Source organism: Orbicella franksi, chromosome 4, assembly GCF_964199315.1.
Source record: "Orbicella franksi chromosome 4, jaOrbFran1.1, whole genome shotgun sequence".
NCBI lineage: Eukaryota > Metazoa > Cnidaria > Anthozoa > Scleractinia > Merulinidae > Orbicella > Orbicella franksi.
Genome location: NC_138148.1, coordinates 6,643,295 through 6,663,777, shown reverse-complemented (window position 1 = coordinate 6,663,777; position 20,483 = coordinate 6,643,295). Strand labels below are relative to the sequence as shown.

General features: G+C 37.8%; 2 protein-coding genes across 4 annotated transcripts in view; both read right to left on the bottom strand.

Moving 5' to 3' along the window:
- Positions 1 to 20,483, bottom strand: part of LOC145484277 (putative skeletal organic matrix protein 5) — a 70,278-nt gene that overhangs the window by 31,925 nt on the left and 17,870 nt on the right. The gene's annotated exons all lie outside the window — the stretch shown is intronic.
- Positions 5,332 to 10,603, bottom strand: LOC145484272 (putative skeletal organic matrix protein 5). Of its 3 annotated transcripts, none has more exons than XM_081462916.1 (5): positions 9,423 to 10,603; positions 8,804 to 8,976; positions 8,418 to 8,457; positions 7,355 to 7,481; positions 5,332 to 5,968 (listed from the first exon to the last, which is right to left on the bottom strand). In XM_081462916.1, the coding sequence occupies exons 2-5, from the start codon at positions 8,880 to 8,882 to the stop codon at positions 5,459 to 5,461; spliced, it is 756 nt and encodes a 251-aa protein (XP_081319042.1). In that variant the 5' UTR covers positions 8,883 to 8,976; positions 9,423 to 10,603; the 3' UTR covers positions 5,332 to 5,458. The 3 variants fall into 3 exon arrangements, with proteins under 3 accessions (XP_081319042.1, XP_081319040.1, XP_081319041.1); XM_081462914.1 differs by lacking the exon at positions 8,804 to 8,976 and having other exon boundaries at positions 9,423 to 9,540; positions 9,851 to 10,603; XM_081462915.1 differs by having other exon boundaries at positions 8,804 to 10,603.

The following is a 20,483-nucleotide window of genomic DNA, read 5'->3' as shown; positions in this document are numbered from 1 at the left end:
GCGAACTTAAAAACATATATTATTAAAATATTTTTCCTGTTGAAAGTTAGGCTTGTTTATTTTTATCATCTTATTGATTCTGGAATATCTTTTCTGTAAGTAGTGAGCTATTTTTTGTTTAATATCACTAAGTGTTACATAATGGTATTAGTAAATTAGTTCATATTTATTCGATAAGCTTTTTGCGGCGTTTTAACAAGAGTCTGAAATATTTATTTTAACGTCAAGTTGTTAATATTTGATCATCGCCTTATTTTTCGTCGATAAGCGAACAGTAGCTTTTATTGTTATTAAAATAGAGGAATCTTTGTTCGCAATATTTGCTCTTTTACCATAAGCGATTCGCTCCTTCGAGAATCAAGATACAAAAACAACGGCTCTAAAATTGAAACTTAGACATGGCACCATTAACTGTCACAGGAAATTTCAGTCGGAAATATTGAAAATTTAGAATTTTACTCAGAATTTAGAGGAATTTTGAAGTTCTTAAGAACTAATATTTCATGTTAAATACAAAGACCACTTCGCCGACCATTTTAGTTTTACAATATCTTTAAATGTCAAAACTATCCTATTTAGCATGATGCCTTCTCTGCTAACAAAGAAAGGTTTAACTAATGGCGTCAACAAAATTTCTTTATTGCTGGTTTTCACTGTGACGCCATCAAAACTAAAATTCGTAATCATTTAAACAGTTAACTCAAGAATCTGGGATATGTCATATTATTAAATTCTCAACCTCGGATAATGCAATTCTAGCTTTCTGATTGGTTCACTGGATCTCGGTTACCAGCCATTATACCTGCGTTTGACCTTATATAGAATTGAATGGGGTAAATGTCGCTCGGCATGAACTTTTTCGCGGGAAGCCAAGTTTCGTCGACAAAAAAATGGATGAAAAAAAGCAGATTCGGTGAGCTATCTACAGAAGAAATACAGGAAATTATGGACAATACCGTCCCAGTAACAACAAAAAAGCCACAAAGTTCGAGATTAGATTATTTAACTGTACGTATTCGTTAAGTTTCCCTTAAAAGTTGCAAAATTAATATGACCGTCGAGATTTTACGCGTTTATGGAGATTATGTAACAAAAACAATCTTTACCTTCACAGAATGGCTTGTTAGTCCTGGTGGCACCAAATTTCGAAACCGATATAAGAAATGTCAAAAGAAGAACTGAAGTTTGTTTGAAGTGTTTTTACACGTCTGCGAGGAAGAAAGATGGCACGTATTGCAAGTTCAATCCATTAGAGCCACCATTGATCATTTCCTTCGCTCGCCACTACACAACAAATCGTTTTTCACTCTCTCTGACCAGGCAAATAAATTATTAAAACATATATAAAAGGCTTCAGGAACACAGGCATCATTGCCGGCGTAGTCCATAAGAAACCAATTTCCAATGAGCAGATGAGGAAACTGTTCGACTTAAGTAAGCTCGGATCGGCCGAGAGCAAACATCCCGCACAGCTAAAGAAGACGACCTAGTTTTATCTCGGTCTCTTTTTTGGCCGATGAGGACGAGAGAATCAACGACAGCTAGCGCCAACAATTCCTATGTCCTTGCGAAAAACACCTCAAGGAGTTGAGTGTTTTGAGCTGAATCGAAGTAAGTCCGGTTGTTTACCAGCCACGAAAAACCATCTCGGTGGCCTCGAAGATTCTGAAGATGAATCTGACGCTAAGATAGTTTCTGTCCCTGACTCTAAATCTGGCCAACAATGATCTCCACACATAAAGCTCGAAATACCAAGGCTTTCAAAACAAGGGAGTCCTGAAAAAGATCTTGTCGAGAATAATTTTGGCACAACGTCTGTGTCACATGGCGATCAAAGTTTTCCGCAGCATTATTACAATGGCAATGTGCAAGTGCACAATTATTCGGCTCTTCTCCATGACTCGAACTTGAACGCTTCCAAACTTAGACGTTCCTTGAATTACTTGATTGTAATTTCATTTAGCAAATTCGCTTGCTTTGCTTTCAAATTTTTCATTCAACTAATTTTACAAACGGCGCGCATGTCATGTGATTTCCTACTTGTTGTTATTTTTGCCACATCTACTTCCGGTCGCTTTGTAAAATTAAAATCCAATAAAATTAGGCTATAATTTCCAAGTATACAAACGCACCGAATTTAATAAAACAATTATTCCATTCGCGCTTGTTGGCTAATTACCATCTCATATCCAACGCGCACTCATGGAATAATTATTTATGAGTTATGTGAAAAGGACCTTACCAAAAGTTAGGTCTGTGCGATATTTCATTCACGCGTTATTTAGAGAAGTGTTTCACCTAATTTACAGGGTTGTGTATGGCGACACCATGTTGGTACCAATCGAGAGAGGCACCAACATGGCGGCCGTAAAGTAACAGAAACATCTGTAATTGAGTTTTTGATATTGAAACGAAACGTTATTATTCTAGAAAAGACTCAAAAATCACCTCACCGAAATCACCTCGAAAGCCTTTGCACGGGAGAGAGAGTATATGAATGGTTTGAAAACTACATTTTGATTTTGGATTGGATCATTTTTAGCCGAGAAATGTGCTATTATTGAACGTGCCCATACATTCTCTGTAATAGCGTTCCCATACGTGCTCTGTAATTTTTTTTTGCTTAAGTATTAAAGCAATAGATCTGACATTTAACAGACATAATCTCTGTATCATTGACCTTAAAACTGTTCATTGTGTTATTGGATTAAATTATTCATCGTTTCTATAACAAAATTCTCTATCGTGATTGGTTCTCCGCGCTGTCACGTAATCAGCGCTCGATCATGAGGGTGTCCAATTAGGGCTATCCAAATTAAAATTTTTGTAATTAAATACATATAATGTGATACCCACATGATTTGCACGTCAATTACGCTTGCGTTAATGGCTTCCTTCTTTATGTTTTATACGGCTTTTAAAACTTATGGAAAACGCTACTGACTTTTTCGCTGAAACGAAGTTGTCCAAAGCCTATTTAATTTTAATTCCGAGATTTGTTATAGATACGATTAATTAGTAATTGGACCTCGTATCGTACAATTCAGAGAGTAATCGTGCCCGTAATTTAAATTAGGCCTCTCGCTACTCTCTCGTCCGATTTTGAAATAGGCCCTTTGCGCAGTCCGTTCACATGGTACAAAATCACACATGCTGGTGTGCAAGTTGCACAGTGGGACTTCCAAAACAATGTAACTCGTACCAGTCCACCTGGACCTGCCTTTGTTTTGGAAGTCCCACTGCGCAACTTGCGCACCAGCATGTGTGATTTTGTATCATGTGACCGGATCGTGCAAAGACCTATTACTTAAGCGATTACTTCCTGAATTGGACGATACGAGGTCCAATTACTATTACTTATAGCCGAAAATTTTGCAATGATGTGAACGTGCCCATACATTCTCTGCAATCGAGTTCACAGATAATTTAACAAATAGTATATATTTTTTTGTGTGTGTGTAGCTTGAGTATTAGAGGTATAGATCTGAAATTTAGCAGGCATCATCTCTGTATCACTGACCTAAAAACAATTTTGTTTTTGGATTAAACTATTTACAGCGGAGTAATTAACAATTTGGTAAAGCATCTGTATGTATAATTGTTAAATAGTTAATAATTGTATCAAGTCTTCATGCGACGCTTCGATGGACGCAGTAGTGCAGAATTGGTCTACCATTTTGGGGATGCTGGTTCAATTCCGCAGTTATCAATTCAAGGATTTTTGCAGTTTTCTTTCTTTTCTTTTATTTTTGCTGTGGATGAATAACGGTTGGATATATCATTTCTCAACACTTAGCGGTAGTTCCTTGCAATTTTCACAGCGAGATGATACCATGTCTAAAATAGTCGTTTGGATCAAAATTATTCCTGACAAAAGTTAACATCTGGGAACTAAAATGGATCGGTATGGACTACACCACAAGATGGTGTATTACAGTATGAAACGCGTGAACTCATTCAAGGAAATCCTTCTGGCTTAAACTTGTATTTGTCTAGAGCGTTACCCTAACTGCTGACAAGCTAGTTACTTTTCCAAATAATCGGAATCAGAATTATGGCCATACCATACTGTCCTAGTAAGAAACTTATTCTATCCAGCCAGTTAGAAGAGGGATCGCTTCAACCGCCCAGTTCAAAGAATTCTTAAACCTACCGACCACCCTGTACACGGACTAATGATCGTCTCGTACGTGATCGTTTTATCATAAAAGTTTGTACTTCAAAGCGATCTAAAACATATTACTTCTGGTGGTGAGGGAAGGATATCTGTGATATGCCCGAAGTTTGCCAAGATAAAGTTTGTGATCGCATTAAATAATTACTAATGACGCGTACACAGCTGTCTCAATAGAATCTCAGCGCAAATTGAGTTTGCTGAATGAGTACAAAATCAACTAGGAAAACTGAGATGTTACAAATATATTAATAAATAAGCGAAACAAAGGAATGGATCTCAGTTCAGTGGTGGGGTTAACAGCTTCAATACCTTAAAACTGACTTTCATAACATTCATTTTCTTACCTTATGGACTAGCGCAATGACCAGTTAGTCAAACATTAACACCTCCTAAGGTAAGGATGAAGAATCAGCGGTCTTTATATTATGTGCTATATTTATTCCGTTTCCTACCCTCCTAGACTGAAAAAAAAAATAAAAAAAAAAAACTATAGCTCGAATAGTAAACCTTTTCTGCTGATATTTAGTGAAAGGTATTCCTATACGACTAGTATTAAAGCTATCTCTCATTTCTTGATTAAATTTTTTATAGCCAAGAAATTCGCAGTTATGTGCACGCGCCCATACAATCTCTGTAATGGCGTTCCCATACAGACTCTATAATTTAACAAATATCTTTTCTAACTAGAGTGATAAAGCTATAGATCTGAAATTTAAGGGACATCAACTCTTTATCATCGACTTTGACACTCTTTATTTTGTTTCTGGATTTAATTTTTATAGCCGAGAAATTTGTAATTATATGAACGCGCCCATACATTCTCTGAAATAGTGTTCCCATACAAGCTCTGTGCATGAAGGTGGATATTATATACTGTTTCCTTTTGTAAGAGGAAGGGTCTGCTCTTTCCCGCCCGGTACCATCATTTATTTATGAATTATTGTTAACGTTTATTAATACTAACTGAATCAACAAAAGAGCTGTGACTGACACTAGTATTTTTTTGATAGCGATAAAGAAGTTTCTATCAACAACATCTCCACGTTAAACAAAAAAAAAATTGTTTGAGAAGATTTTGAATTTTACGTTGTACATGTACCAAAATCTGATAGCGGGGCTTTTCTTTTTTTTTTTTTTGTTATGTTATAATCAAAGGCAATTGCTTTCTTGTCAAAATTTCCCCCCTATCGGGTCCAAATGTTTTTCATTATTTTAATGCAATTATTAATGTGATTATGAATATGTATGAATCAGTATTATTTGATTCCATGCAGTTCCTTCTTATTGCACTAAGATGTACCCCATGGCTTTGATGTTGTACCCTGGCCAGTTGACGTTTCCACACGCGTTGTCCAAGTTAGGCGAGGTTGCCCAGCCTGTACCAAATCCAATTCTCGAGCTACAGGTTTTGCAATTGTCTTCGTTGTTGCCAAAGATCCCAATTCTGGATTTATAATGGACGCGATCGGTGCACCCAGCATTAAAACCTTCCATGTTACATCTGGGTTGCAAAGAGGCTTGTGAACCAATCAGCGTCTCCCACGTGTCACGTCCCAATGAGGTGGCGCGGTATTGCCCGTCAGCGATCAGTGAGAACAGAGAGGTTGCCTGCTTGTCGATGGCAACGAAGTTCTTTTGTTCGCCGATCTTCATTCCAAGACAAATCTTAGAGAAGGACGTGTTCCAGTAGGTCGGTAACTTGGTCTCTTGTGAGTCAAATCCAGTCAATCCTCCAGGAAGATTGTATTCATTTGTGTCTGACCAGTATTCGGATTTATAGCGAAAAGTGTGCTGTTGAAAATAAAAGAATAGCAAATTACAAATTACCTATTGGGTCATTCGCGAGAACACGTTTTTATGTATAAATATCATATTGGTATTTCCACAAGCCTGCAGCACATCATGTCAAGCCTTTATTAGAAAATTCGAATTTAGATGACAACCTGCGCACTAAGCTTTAGCATTATGCGCACAAACTTTTTACACGTAAATCATTCGATCTGTAGAAATTTTATTGTAGCGTTAAGTAACAAGTGGTGAGTTGTTAACGTTTATAGGTGTGTTTTGAGCTGTTTCGTTTCCAGGCTGCAGTTTGTGCCCATCGAACTGGCGTTGTATGGGTTGTGCCTGATACAAAGCTTTGTCAATCAGTAACGCGAAGAATAAAAAATTACAAAACCGTACAGACAGGCTAGCGCTAGTTTTTCCAACCTTGAATTAATTGAGCTGGTTTGTTTCTCTGCTATTTTTCTGTAGACATTTAGCCAAAAAACATTCTTTCTGTCTTTCAGACTTTCTTATTTCTGTAAGCCAAAAAACTTAATAACGTGCTGTTTTAAAGTATATTAATAAACTCAAAAGTTTTATTGTTATTCACTTAATGTTTTTGAAGTTAAATGCTAATTTCAGCCTTGAACTAGTAATTCGCTTTACGTCGTCTCGTTTACTTTCCCTTGCGTTTAATCCTGGCAAGGAAAAAATCTCGGCACCAAAAAAAATAAACAGATGACATGTAAAATTGTTTTCTGCAAGTTTTGTTCGCTCGCCGAGTTGTATTTCTATCTCTTTCTAATCTCTATTTGGGTAATTCCTCACAGAAGACTTGCTTCGACCAAAGAAAAGTGGCGAGCAGATGGAGAACGCAACCGTAATCCAAAGATAATTTCCGTTTGGTCTGGGCGTAATTAAACAGTTGAGTCAAAACGAAGACGAAAATTCTGAATAATTATTTCTTTGTTGGTTATCAATTTTTCAGTTTTTCTCCCGAATGACTGCTGTCCATGCAAGCTACATCGATCTCCCAACACCGTTTCAGAGGTTCTTATGAAGTTTAGCTCTCAGCATAGCCTATCCGCATCTGATCGCGTACGGCTTGATACAAGATGTCAGAGACGTCTAGCAATACAAACTTTTGATATTAGCCTAGCATTTCTGATGAACAAGATACATGATAACTCATTTGAGCAAAAAAAAGAAAGAAAGAAAAAAGAATTATTTTGGTTATGCGTCGACGACAAAAGCAAAGTACAGCAGGTATGTATATCTCGCTTTTGTCTGGCTAAGGTACCTTTATCTTTGATGAACTTGGCGCAGAGTTATTTAAAGCAAGCAAATCATAATTTTGGCATAACATTTCCCTGTGAGCATGAAGCAAAACTGCCTTGATTATAGTCGTACCTTGTTACCGTCAATCTTCATGACTGGTGTCCATCCTCCTTCTCCACATCCAAAATCTCCCATGTGACAGTAAACGGGAATAAGTTTAGAATCAACGTTGAGCGTAACCAGCTGACTCCTGTTCAACCTGTTGAATATCAAGAAATGTCATCTAAGAGCAAGAAGTTTCGAGCGCGATGATTCTCTCATACCTTGCATTCAAGTCTCGATCTCTCTTCTTTAAGGTACAGATATTCTGATTATTTCACTTAGAGAGCGGCCACATCGCTGGGGTGATTATTTTGGACTTATCAGCATGGTCGTATAACAGGTTCTTTTGTGTGTTAAGTACGACGAAAAGCTATAGATTGTCGAAGAAGCTAGGAAAGTATTAAAGGAATATATGAAGCCAAAAATGAACAAAAGAAAATAACAATTACAAAAAAAAAAAAAAAAAAAAAAAAAAAAAAAAAAAAATTGGTGAGGTTTTCATGGAAAGGAATGTAGTTTCCGTACAGAAGAGCTTCCGCTACAACTGGACTAAGTACTGTTCATAAGTTCTCTGCAAAAGTAACCAAGAAAAAAATTTGGGATTTACTTCGACGAGCATTTTGCTTTCGTAAACAGCCCAAGTGGTTTCACAGGCATTTTGTTCTCCGCAGGATTATCCATGCAACGTGGCAACATTATCTGACGGAAAACTGAGTATCATCTCTACAAATAGCTTGAGAAGGATGTTAGAAAAAGGTCTACATAGAGGATCAACTCCTTGCCCTCTGTCTTCTCTTGCGTCAGTGGAGTAAAAATGAATACATTGGCATCAAGAATCAGTCTCTGAATTTCATCACTCGAGGGTCTTTTTTGTGTCAGAATGAACACAATTGATGTATAAATGGAAATTTAAAATGATATACCAATCAATTTATGTTTACTGATGTTCTTATCAGTGAAAAATGACAAAACATTTCAAAAGCATCTATAACGCCTGTATTATTTTTGAATATGGAAATTCTTTTGAATCAGGACTATACACATTAAGTGAGTTTTACAATATCGAGCAAATTAGTTGTGAACTTCCACCTACATGTCCTTGTCATAAATTTCCTTGCACGTCGAGGGTTCAACTAGAAAGAATGTAGTAAAAAATGAATGCAAAATTACATCAGTCGTATTCAAAAAATCGTTTGAAGATACAACGTAGGGCAAGCTACCCTGCTTGCAGACATCCACTATTTCCTTTTTCACAAGCGTAAAATGGAGGAAGCATTTGTATGAATCCTTGGTATCATTGCAAACGGCATCAGAACTGAAAGTTTGGGTTTCTTTAGCACACTGATCGATACCTTAAAAGCGCATTTGCATCTCAGTTCTATGAGAAGTTTGATATCGGTTTGGTTTAGGAGACCAGATTAGGTCAACGTTGTGTAATTGACAAGTTATTCCTTCGTATTCCTTTGCATTGGTACGAACCTTTAGTATTGTGGTAAGTAGCCAATCTCGTCCCCAGGGCCCCCTCCTTTTTTTCAAAATGGACGGAGGGAGATGCCATTTTGAAAATCGTCGAGGAGAAGGCCCTGGAGGCCCTGTTGGGTAAATAGCATCAACAATACAGTATGGCGCCGCTGAAGCACACTCGTCAATATCTGAGTGGAAAGAAATATCAGGCAATAAACGCATTCTCCTGTGAATCTAGACACTTTGACCATATGAGAAAAACAAATCGAGACGTATCATAGATATATTGAAATAACCTTTTTACAATAACCGCCATTGCTTCCATGTTACTAGTAATGTTTTGAACACGCAGATTTGTGAATAACCTTGAAGACTTAAAAATCCAGAGCAGACAAAATACAACACGGGGAGATTACAATCACCAAAAGCTATGTTTTTGAAGTGTTCTTTTTTCATTCAGTGAAAACGACATGCCTTAAAAATAAAATAACAATGCTCTAAAGCACAAAAATCAGGCCAAGTGATGCATGTACGGTAAAAAGAACAACCTTTTAAGGTGCTTTTTTATTAAAAAAAAAAAAAAGAGAGAGAGAGAGAGAAAAAAGAAAAAAAGAAAAAAACATGTTACGTGTACCCTCGTCGCAGTGTTCGCCTTTGAATCCAGGATAGCACAAACATCGATATCCCTTGTCTGTAAATCCTGACTGGCATATGGCGTGGTTGAGGCAAGGTGAGACCTTTCCACAGGCATTCTGAAACAGCCAAACGTAATACTAACTATCATAGATATTTAATAACGATTCATTTAGACTACTATTATTCACCAAGACGGTGTATGCATCAAGGCGCGCTTCTATACTGTGTCAAAGTTAGGGTACTCACCAGATTGTCATGCCCTTTTCGCCACCTGTTGTACGTTGTTTGCTTAAAAATAGGCTTACAAATGAAGGGGTCACGGGCATCCCAGGACCCCTCCCCCCTTACCAACTCCCACCAAGATGCACGGAGTCTCAACAAATAATTGTCAACTATTTATGCAATCAAATTTTTAAAGTTTATCACCTTCGCTCCGCGATAAAGGTAAGCGTTGTCAACTGTCAGGTCTTCATCATGCTCCATGTGGGTGGAATTATTTAGCTCACATTCCTGTTGCCCTGTTGTACTGTCACGATCTCTTTTAATATTAACACTGACGCAGTTGCCATGCCGATAACAAAGAAGTTCACAGTCGTCTAAGTTCTTGACGTGCGCCGTTTCTATCGTGTGCTTGATCAATCGTCTATCAGCAAAGAAGTAATAGTTTGGGAAGTAGAGCTCGCGATTTGCTTCTGAAATAGATTATCAGAGGATAAAGACCCTTTGCATAAATGGCGCCTATATTTAAATAACAATACTTAAACACCCTTAGCCTCACATTCATGTAAAAAAATCCTTTGTCTTGAAACATGAGTATGGGGCTAAGGATGTATAAACTATTGTTATTCAAATTTAGACGCCATTTATCCAAAGGATCTATTGAATAGCCAAAAAAATAAGCGAGATAGAGAACGGCTGGTCTATTTTAAAACTATTGTAGATCTTCAGGAAAAACTTTTGTACTCGATCGCCCTAAAAATAAGACCGAAAGGAAATAAGGAAAAAAAAAAACGTAAAGCTGATAAAGTGTGAAAACAGAAGATTTAGTTTTTTGGAGCCATTGGTTAGCTATCGCAAACCAAAAGCCTTCAAACGCAAAACTGACAGTGTTTGCTGAACTGAATTACCAGCCTTCTTGTCTTCACGTACGACTCAACAAACTTCACCATGTCAATCAGCGGATGAGATATTTACATTGGTTCTTAAGAAATCTATGTTGACTTAGAAGAATCAAATATTTGCCAATCTTCGTCACTTCGGTAGGCTGAAGAAAGGAAGTATTTGAAAGGAAAAAAAAAGCCTCCCGCAGAATGGTAATGATCGTAGAAAATGTAAGTAACCTATTAATTCGCCTGAAGGAAAGCAATCCACGCAAAAATAAAGTCCGAGTTTTCGATTGATTGGACGCACACCAACATCGCTCACGTTTAACAACTCACTCAACTCACCTCACACGCGCGCACGTAACCCCTTACTGTTTTGCAAGATTATCAGAAACAAAGCGTTGCAGTCAGTGTAACAAAAAAAATGGAGGAAGCCGACCGTGAAACTTGCAACTACAATCGATCGATTGGCCATTCGAAACGAAACGTACCTCAATGAACTCACTAGGGTGAAATGTTGTTGGAGTGCCATATTGTCTCAGTACCATTTTTGGTTGGTCGAGCCGTGAATCTTTGTAGCTAGCGGTTAGTTCCTTCTTCTTGCTTTCATGAAATGATTCTTCGTCTTTAATTTCCTTTTTTTTCTTTTTTTCCGGTCCGGGTTTCTTACAAGATTTTATCCAAGTGGTCTTCTCTTTTGACAACGAGCTCATAACAACTTTTTTTTTAAGACTCTTACTCCAGCTTCTACAGATCTTTATTTAATCGACACGAAAAAGTTGTTCTAACTGTTTCGATGCAGACAAAACTACGTAAATCTCTGTAATTCAAGTCCCTACAATGGACTAATCGGTGGAAAATACCCACGGGGCGCTCCATGTTTACAATGAAATCCAAAGACTGCAATTATTTCTCTACCAGAGAATATTGAAATGCTTTATCAGAGATAACTTATTTGAGAAGGTTTTGAATATTTTGTCAGAGTCTTACGGCTATGCTTCTATCTGATCGTATCCTATCAGAGTTAAAATACGGTAATTTGTATTAATACAAATGTGATTTTTTTTTTTTTTTAAGAAAAAAAAGAAAACCTGTACTGTACCAATCGTCGCGATCCAAAATAAAATGAGGATTTCCTTCAACAACAGCATTTTCAGTTTTTTGTTGTTTAAGGTTACTGTAGATCAGAAATTCAGTGGTGTCCTTCAGAAAGCCTTCGGTACTCGCGTCGCTTTTAACCGTATCACCGTAAAGCTACTAAAATACAGAAACAGAAGAAATAATAGAATTTATTTATTAAAAATTTGATACAACCCTTCAAACGCAAAACTGACAATGTTGCTGAACTGAATTACCTACCTTCATATTTACTCGTATCACCAAACTCAAACTTCTAATAATTGTGTCAGTCAGTACACCGTAGATGACGGGCTACAAAAGATCTAGAGTGTAATACGGAAGACTTTTTCGATTTTCACTCTGGTTGCTGGAAAAATATTTATTGAACTAGACTAATAGATTTTTTGCCGATCTTCGTCACACGAGAAGGGCCAAAGAGAGAAAGTACTTAAAAGATCAAAAAAAGCCTCAAATAGCGTGGCGCATTAATCATGAAGGAAAAAAAAACTTGGTCGTCAAATTTTGTAAATTCGCTTGAATCAATGAAGTCCACGCAAAAATAACGCTGTGACAATGTCAATGTTTGCTGATTTGAATTTCCTTCCTTTCATCGGTTTGGACGTACCATCAAACTCAAACTACACAACGTCAAGCAGAAGATGACGGACTAAGAAAGTGTATGACGTTTCCACAATATCCATACTGGTTTCAAGACTGCTGGCAGCCGGTCTTTTCTCTTATGGTCACACGAGTGTTTATCCGTGAACACAAACTCATAAGGGCGACATCTGCTAATTTCGCCTAATAATCCCCGCTTCATTTCGAGAGAAAAACAGACTGCCGTTGTTGTAATTGGTTAATGAGAAAATCAATCGAGCTAGACGAATAGAATGTTTACCAATCCTTGTCTTTTGAGAGGGTTTAATTAACAGAGGAAGTATTTGAAATGTCAAAGAAGCCACAGTGTGGCGCATTGATAATCGAGGAAAGTTTCGTACGTACAATTCCGCCAAATATAAGTACTTATTAATTTCGCTTTAAGCAAAGGAATCCACGCAGAAATGTAGCCCGAGTTTTCAGCTCCTAAAGTCTCGCAATCTTATCAAAAGCAAAGGGCAACAGTCAGCAAAAGACAAACAAAAGACTTGTATGGAAGTTTAAAGCTGCGCGTTGAAATTTAATACAGTCGAACCTCTCTTAAGCAGCCACTGTCGGGGACAAGACAACTGGCCGCTTAAAGTGCACCTAACACCATTTTTTTTTTTTTTTTTTCTTTTTTTTTTCGCTAAAACGAATCCACTTGTTATTTGAAGCATTTGGGTGCAAAAAAATTGAATTTGGTTGAATCCTCGATTTTCTATGCCCTTTCAAAGTCGCGCCTTAAGTGTGACACGACCGCGTTTGAGGGAGTCTGGGGCGGCGGTTGCTGATGACGTCTAACCAGGAACCAAACACAATGGCGTCTCAGTCAGCTCTCTGTATTTGTTCGAGAAAATGGAGAACAAAACTAATCGTTCCAATATATTTTCGGACTAAAACGTCCAAGTTTTGTTTCAGGATCATTTCTTTTTCGTCACTGGAGTCAGAGTTATGTTTCGATTCGGAAGACACCGAAATAAGCTTCGATCGAGCACGTTCGACAACTGTGAACTCACTGTTTAGAGCTTTGAGCACAATTTGCAATATTTCAAGCGACGACGGAGAAGACTTCTTTGCGGACGAGCTGCTTGTATATTAGGAATGGAAAGCTAGATACGAAGTGAAGAAGCAGGCAAACGAAAAGCAGGAAAGAGAACTCAAGGACTGCTTTGGATGGTAATTTCGTCACTTAAACACGAGACTCCCACACGCGTTTATGGCCCGTTTACATTTGTCCTTAGCGAGAATGTATTATGTCAAGGTATGGTTGCTCTATCAAATCCAGTTTGTGTTTTACTTTCTGGAATACTTCATGTTTATAAGAGCGACGTAAGTGTTGCAGTTTTCGAGACCTGATGACCTCCAAAACACTGGCTTCGATCGATTGAAAATCGTAGAATTGTTTGGACCTGTATTTTTGAAGCTGCGGAAAGCAAGGCGGAAGGAAACATTTCATACAGTTACTGATTTCACATTGTCACACGTTTTAAGTCGTAACTCCAAATAACCAGTGTCAATTTTTTTCAAAGTTTGCAGTGAAATTCGTCGGATAGGCGAAAAGGATGTGTTCCCTAAGCGGTCCGCAGATAATGTTACGCCCTCATATTTTCGACATAAATGTATAAAATCTTTGTCTCACTGCTGCTTTCCAAACCCTCGAAAAACTCTGTGAGTCTAACAGTTTTGTTATCATGTAATTCTTAAGGATTAATCTTCGACTTTTATCTAAATCGAAAGAGAAATAAGTGCTGGTTGGCGGCGTACAGTTGCGACCTATTTACACATCAGTATATTTAGTCGTAACGCTTCTTGATTGATCACACAACTTTGCCAGTTATGTTATAAATACTGCGGGACTGGAAGACATAGGTTTTCGGTAGTACTTCTACGAATTGCTGGTTGGCTTTAAGCAGAAAATTTTGAAAATAGCGTTTGAAAGTCTGCGGAACAAATTCCAGTGAGAATTCTTCACAGACTCAGTTCGCTTGTTTCGGTTCGACAAAATCAATCATCGTTCATGTCTTTATTGTTCCATTGACCGATCATCGCCAGCAAATTATACAGTATATCTTTTTTTAGATCTGGGATATTGCTGCAACAGCCGATAGTACTTCTGAAAGGCATTTCTGTGCACTTTTCGAATGTGTATTGCACCATCCTGAAGGAAATGAGAGAACGTGAGATATTCGACCTTCCTGGGTAGAAGTCACAACAGCCGGTGGACCCACTCTCCTCAAACTCGGTCGTGAAACAAAATGGCGGTGTTTTGGGGCACAGAAAATCGAGGATTTAACTGAATCCAAAAATTTTTCCGCAGAAGTATTTCAAATAACATGTAGATTGGTTTTGGCGAAAAAAAAAAAATAAATAAATAAAATAGGGTTAGGTGCACTTTAATAGAAGTGGCCGTTTAATAGAGGTTCCGAAAACAATGTTGGGCGTCGTCCAGTTTTCAGTTTATCAAATATAAGTACAAAAAAAAAAAAAAAAAAAAAAAAAAATGCAAGTGAAGAAAAACTAGAAAAATGATGGTTGTAATACACATATGTACGGTCCATAGCGTTAACAAAAGCCAAATAAACAATTACGTTTCCACATTGTCATTCTTTTACCTTCATCTGGCCAAAAACGTCCAACTTCAAATCTTCCTGGCCGTTTCGTAGAGGCATAAAACAGAGCATAATCACCCTTGGGACGGCAAAAAACTGGCAACGGCCGCTTGAAGGTATCAGTATACCCCAAAATGGCCATCATTTGTTTAGTTGGCGCCGGTTTACTGTCGGACGGTTGGCGTAAACCCCAGGAAAGTACCTATTTTCTGAAAGTTCAAGAATTGTAGATTACGAGGGTATATTTATTAAATAAGGGACCGTTCATTTTTTATGAGGGAGGGGGGGCTGGTGGGATTTGGGAAGCACCATTTAAAAATCGCATGACCCCCCCTCAGCTTACCAATTTTTTCACGTGCCCCCCCCCCCCCCCTTATAGCGGTCATTTTTTGGGATGACCCCCCAAAAAAAAAATTGAACAAACAATATTTAGATTTCAACTTTTTTTAATATTTCTCTATTATCCCCCTACTTCACGTTTTGTGCTCACCGTGAAGACAATATTTACAATCCCTATACTACAAAGAGCTGTTGTTTGAAAAACAAATCAAAAGAAAGAGAAGTCAATTTCGGACCTCCTAGTTATGGCTCGCCCTGAGCGTGTGGCATTTGGCCTCTCATTGGCATCTCCCTCATCTGAATTGATGAATGCCCACAGTTTTAATGTAAAACAGATCAAATGTATAGAAGCTAAGTTGACGAAGGTCACGCAGGACATGGAAGCACTAGAAAATAAGAGCAATTATAACAGCATATTCAAGGGCATACTCAAACAGCACATCAACTAAAGGAGAAGGAAAAAAGAAAACCGCAGAAAGTCAAATGAAAGAAAGAGGAAGCGGACTGAAAACAACGTCAAACGAGTTTTTGGAATCTGTGTGGGAAACCCGCTAGGAAATGATCTTCCACAATGCCTTGTGTACCCTCCTAGAACGGCCGTCTCGGAAGAGTGTATTAAAGTTGAGGATGTTGCCACGTCGTTATTAGAAGAGATGGGCCATACATCGCACAGCTCTTGGAAGGGAATTATTTCACCAATGCTGCAAGAAGCAGAATCACCACCAACCTTGAGCAGGAAGTCAGAGATTATGTTTACACCTTCATATACCCTGAAGAGTACACTCTGATGGAAAGCATTGCTGCTTCTTGCAGCATCGGTGAAAGAGACTCCCATAGCAGCACAAGCGGCGACGAAGAACTCGACGACAACGAAGATGAAGATGAGTGCCAGTGAAAGTTGCATTCGAAAATAACAGTGTTAAATACTTCTTTTCAGTAGCTACAAATGCTTTTTGTCGCCAAACGTTTTTTAAAGCAGAAGGAAAGTTTGTAATAAATTTGTATCCTGCCTTCTATGTTTATTCTATAGCAATTTTTTTGATATTCAAACATTATGCCATTTTAAAGTTTTACTAAAATATTTCACGTGACCCCCCCTTTTTCCCTTATTTTTTTGGGATGGCCCCCCCCCTCGAAAGCCATTTTTTTCGCATGCCCCCCCCCCCCAAATTCCACCAGCCTCCCCTACCTGATAAAAAATGAACGGTCCCTAAAAACAAAATTAAGGCTTCCGAATTTTTCGCGCTATTTCTCAAAGTACAGAGGTTCACTATCAAGTTCGTTTGCGGTAGGATTTGAGCGGGGGACGCGATCAACAGCGCTATGTCTTCTTGACACCAGTGTCTAAAACATAGGTCCGCAATGCGTACTTGTGGTCTTCAGCTTGGTTTGATTCCATTCAGTTGGAGTGCGGTGTTGTGAAGTGTCAGTATCTGGGAGTTGAATTGCTACCAGTGAGAAGGTAGAAAAGTCGCTATAAATTTTAAGTGGAAACCTAAGGGCAGAATACTGTTTACTTACTAAATTTATCATCCTCTAATAATAATAACTTAGTTAGCTCTTAGTCCCTGATGGACATAACACAACAACAATCTCTCAATTTACAAGTGAATATATGAAATTCATATATTTGAACTTCGGACAAAGATATTAAGACATGATTGATCATCGCAGTTATATATACAACTTAAGCAGCTGTGAAATTAAAGCCTGAAAAAAATTCAGGCTTGAATGGGATTCGAACTTATGACCTTTCCGATACCGGTGCAGTGCTCTACCAACTGAGCTCTCAAGCCAGCTGCGAGCTGGTCGCGTTGTGACTTCACTAAAAAATCAAACTTCCAATTCCGATAAATTTGACTGTAACTGCTCGCTCAAACCGAACGCCATAGGTCGAATTGGCAGACTCCGAGTTTGGAAAGAAGATTGGGTAATGTATGAAACCGACGTTATAATCACTACCAAAACCCCTATACTTTACTCATTAAATTTAGTGAGCAGAGGTTTGTTATGCTGTATCACGTGTTGAGACTATGAAAATTCGCCGTAGTAATTATGCTTCCGCTGATATGTCTTTAATATTTTTGGGAAAAGACCTTGGAGACAGTGTTTTTAGGGTATCGGTGACCCCTCTACCCAGTACCTCATTATCTGTACATGTCCGCAATATAACTTCGGGGAGCTTGGTTCTATTCTTAGACAATATGGCGCTGGATTAAAATGACTTATGGGAAGATTTCTAGTTTGCACTGTCACGCAATCAAAAATAAAAGTCGTAACCATTCAGTAAATTAACTCAAGAATCTGGAATATGGTAGATTATTGTTATATAAACATCTTACCAAGATTGAAGTCTGTGCGGCTTTTCATTCGAGCGTTATTTGGGGAAGTGTTTCACCCAAATTTATGAAGCTTTGTATAAAAATGCCATGTTGGTGCCCTTCGGAGGGACAAAAACATGGCGCCTGTTAAGTAACCGTTACATCTGCCATTGAATTTTGCTATTTAAACGAAACGTTATTACTCCAGATCTCCAAAATATTACAATTAATTCTTCTCTTGGAGCAAGAACTGTTCAGTTAGCAAAAACTTACGCGATGACTCATCTTTTGACCTACGGAAAAGCCTTCCCGGGCCCCCATATTTGATGTCATGTAAAACATAAATTTGGAAATTCATACGCGCTCTAATACAAAATGAAGAACGCGGTCCTGCTTAAATGTTGTAAAACGCCAAGTCATTAGCGAGTCTTACATTTGACATAATTAAACTTTCAGTAGGATTAGTAATTTCAATTTTGGAAAATGAGACGTCACATGAAAACTGGCAATACAGTAGGCCTTCTTTCAAAGGAGAAAATCGCATCTGTAAGCAATTTAACATTGGTTTGAAGAGTAAGCTACCATTGAAACAGAAATGAGAGAAATGGTTTAGAGTTTTATCCTCTTCCTGAATCAATTTGTACGTGAAAGTAATTATTTGGACGACAAAGGCCTATACTGGGACATGATTAAAATGGTGGTTAGAGGTTTCTGTGTTCAATATACAAAACGAAAAAACAGGGAACGCCGGAATACCGAAAGGCACCTCCAACAAAAAATTGATCATTTGATGAACCAGCTTAAGATTGACAGAACAAAAGAAAACATATCAAACTTTTACCGTCTCAGAGCAGAATATAATGCGATTGCTGAATACGGAACAAAAGGTGCTATAATTAGAAGCAGGATACGTTGGCATGAAAATGGCGAAAAAAACATTAAATATTTTCTGAATATGGAAAAAAGACAACATTGTAAATCATACATTTCAAAGCTTAAAACAAACGACGATAAGGAGATAAACGATCCTAAAACAATCTTAGAACAAGGAAAAATGTTCTATAAAAACCTATATACTGCGGCGCACTGTAACGACTCGAATTATGAACAATTCTTTGAAAGTTCAAATATTGCTAAACTCGAAGCAACTCACCAAGAGGAACTTGAGCGTCCGCTTCTCAACGAAGAGTGCTTTCTCATATTAAAACAGTGTTCCAAAAATAAAACTTCAGGAACAGATGGCCTTTCTGTAGAATTTTATTTGCGGTTCTGGTCTTTGCTGAGAGAAGAAATGGTACAAAGTCTCAACTACGCATATGAACACGGACAACTGAACATAACGCAAAAACAGGGCCTTATCAAGGTGATACCAGAGAAAAAGGAAAGACAAGTCATTCCTTGAAAACTGGAGACCCTTAAGCTTACCCAATGTTGATTACAAAATCGCTACCAAAGTTATAGCACACAAGATTTCAAGTGGTCTTCCAATCATTATCAATGAAGACCAAACCGGATATGTCAAAGGCCGGTATATCGGTCAAAATATAAGGCTAATCACAGACATCATGAAAGTAACAGAACTAGAAAGTATAACTCGTTTGGCTATTTTTATTGATTTTAAAAAAGTATTCGATACGGTGGATTGGAACTTCCTCTTCAGGGCGCTGCAAGCTTTTAACTTTGGCCCATGCATTCAAAAGTGGATTAGAACTTTTTACACCGATTGCTCCAGCTGTTTTATTAACAATGGATTCGCATCTGAGTTTTTCAAACTGGAAAGGGGTGTCCGTCAAGGTTGTCCGCTCTCAGGCTCTCTCTTTGTTCTATGCGCGGAAATTTTAGCTAACGCCATTAGAAATGATAACACCATCAAAGGAATAAAAATTCATGACAAAGAATTTAAATTATCCCAGTACGCTGATGATACAACTGCCTTTGTTTCTGAAACGAAATCTGCAACAAATTTACTGATTCAAACTTTTGTCAAACTTTCAAGAATGTTCTGGCCTAGAAATAAATAAAAGTAAAACTGAAGGAATGTGGTTAGGCGCAAGCCACAAAAACACAACAAAACCCCTGGGAATTGCTTGGCCAGCTAACTCTATACTCGCACTGGGAATTAATTTCTCGTATAATGATGAAATTGTTTACAAGAAGAATTTTGAACAGAAACTAATCAAAATGAAAAGCCTGCCTAACTTGTGGTATCCTAGAAACCTTACACTTTATGGTCGCATAACGATTCTAAAATCCTTAGCGATTTCCAAACTCGTTTATAATACATCTGTCCTAACTTTTCCAACAAAATTCACCGCCATGGTAAATCAAGCAATTACACAATTTGTATGGAATAAGAAAGCTAAAATTAAATACAGAACAATGAGAGGGGCGAAAGAGCAGGGAGGGCTAGACATGCCGGATTTTCAAATAATCAATGAGGCGCTTAAAGTTGTTTGGGTAAGAAGATTAAGTGATAGCAATGGAATCGCAAGTTGGAGTCATATCCCTCTTTCCTATCTACAACCAGTTAGTGGTCTGTTTCTTCTGCAGTGTAATTTTGACTTAAAGCTACTTAAAGTTGACATACCGATTGATTTTTACAAAGAAGCTCTGTGCGCCTGGCAAAAAAATTAACTGCAGTACTCCTAATACCAAAAAGCAGGTACTAAATGAAATAGTTTGGAACAATCATCACATAAAGATAGAAGGATAATCCATTTATTACAAAAAATGGCACGATACTGGATTAACTAAAATTGAAGACTTTTTTCAAGGTAACGGATTCCTAACTTTTGAGGAATTCCGCAGCAAGTTCAAAATTAACACAAACTTCTTAAACTATTTCGGTCTATGCCACGCAGTCCCTCAAAAATGGATCAATATTCTCAAAGGAAATGATACTGAACCGTTAGAAAAACGTTCTGAGAAG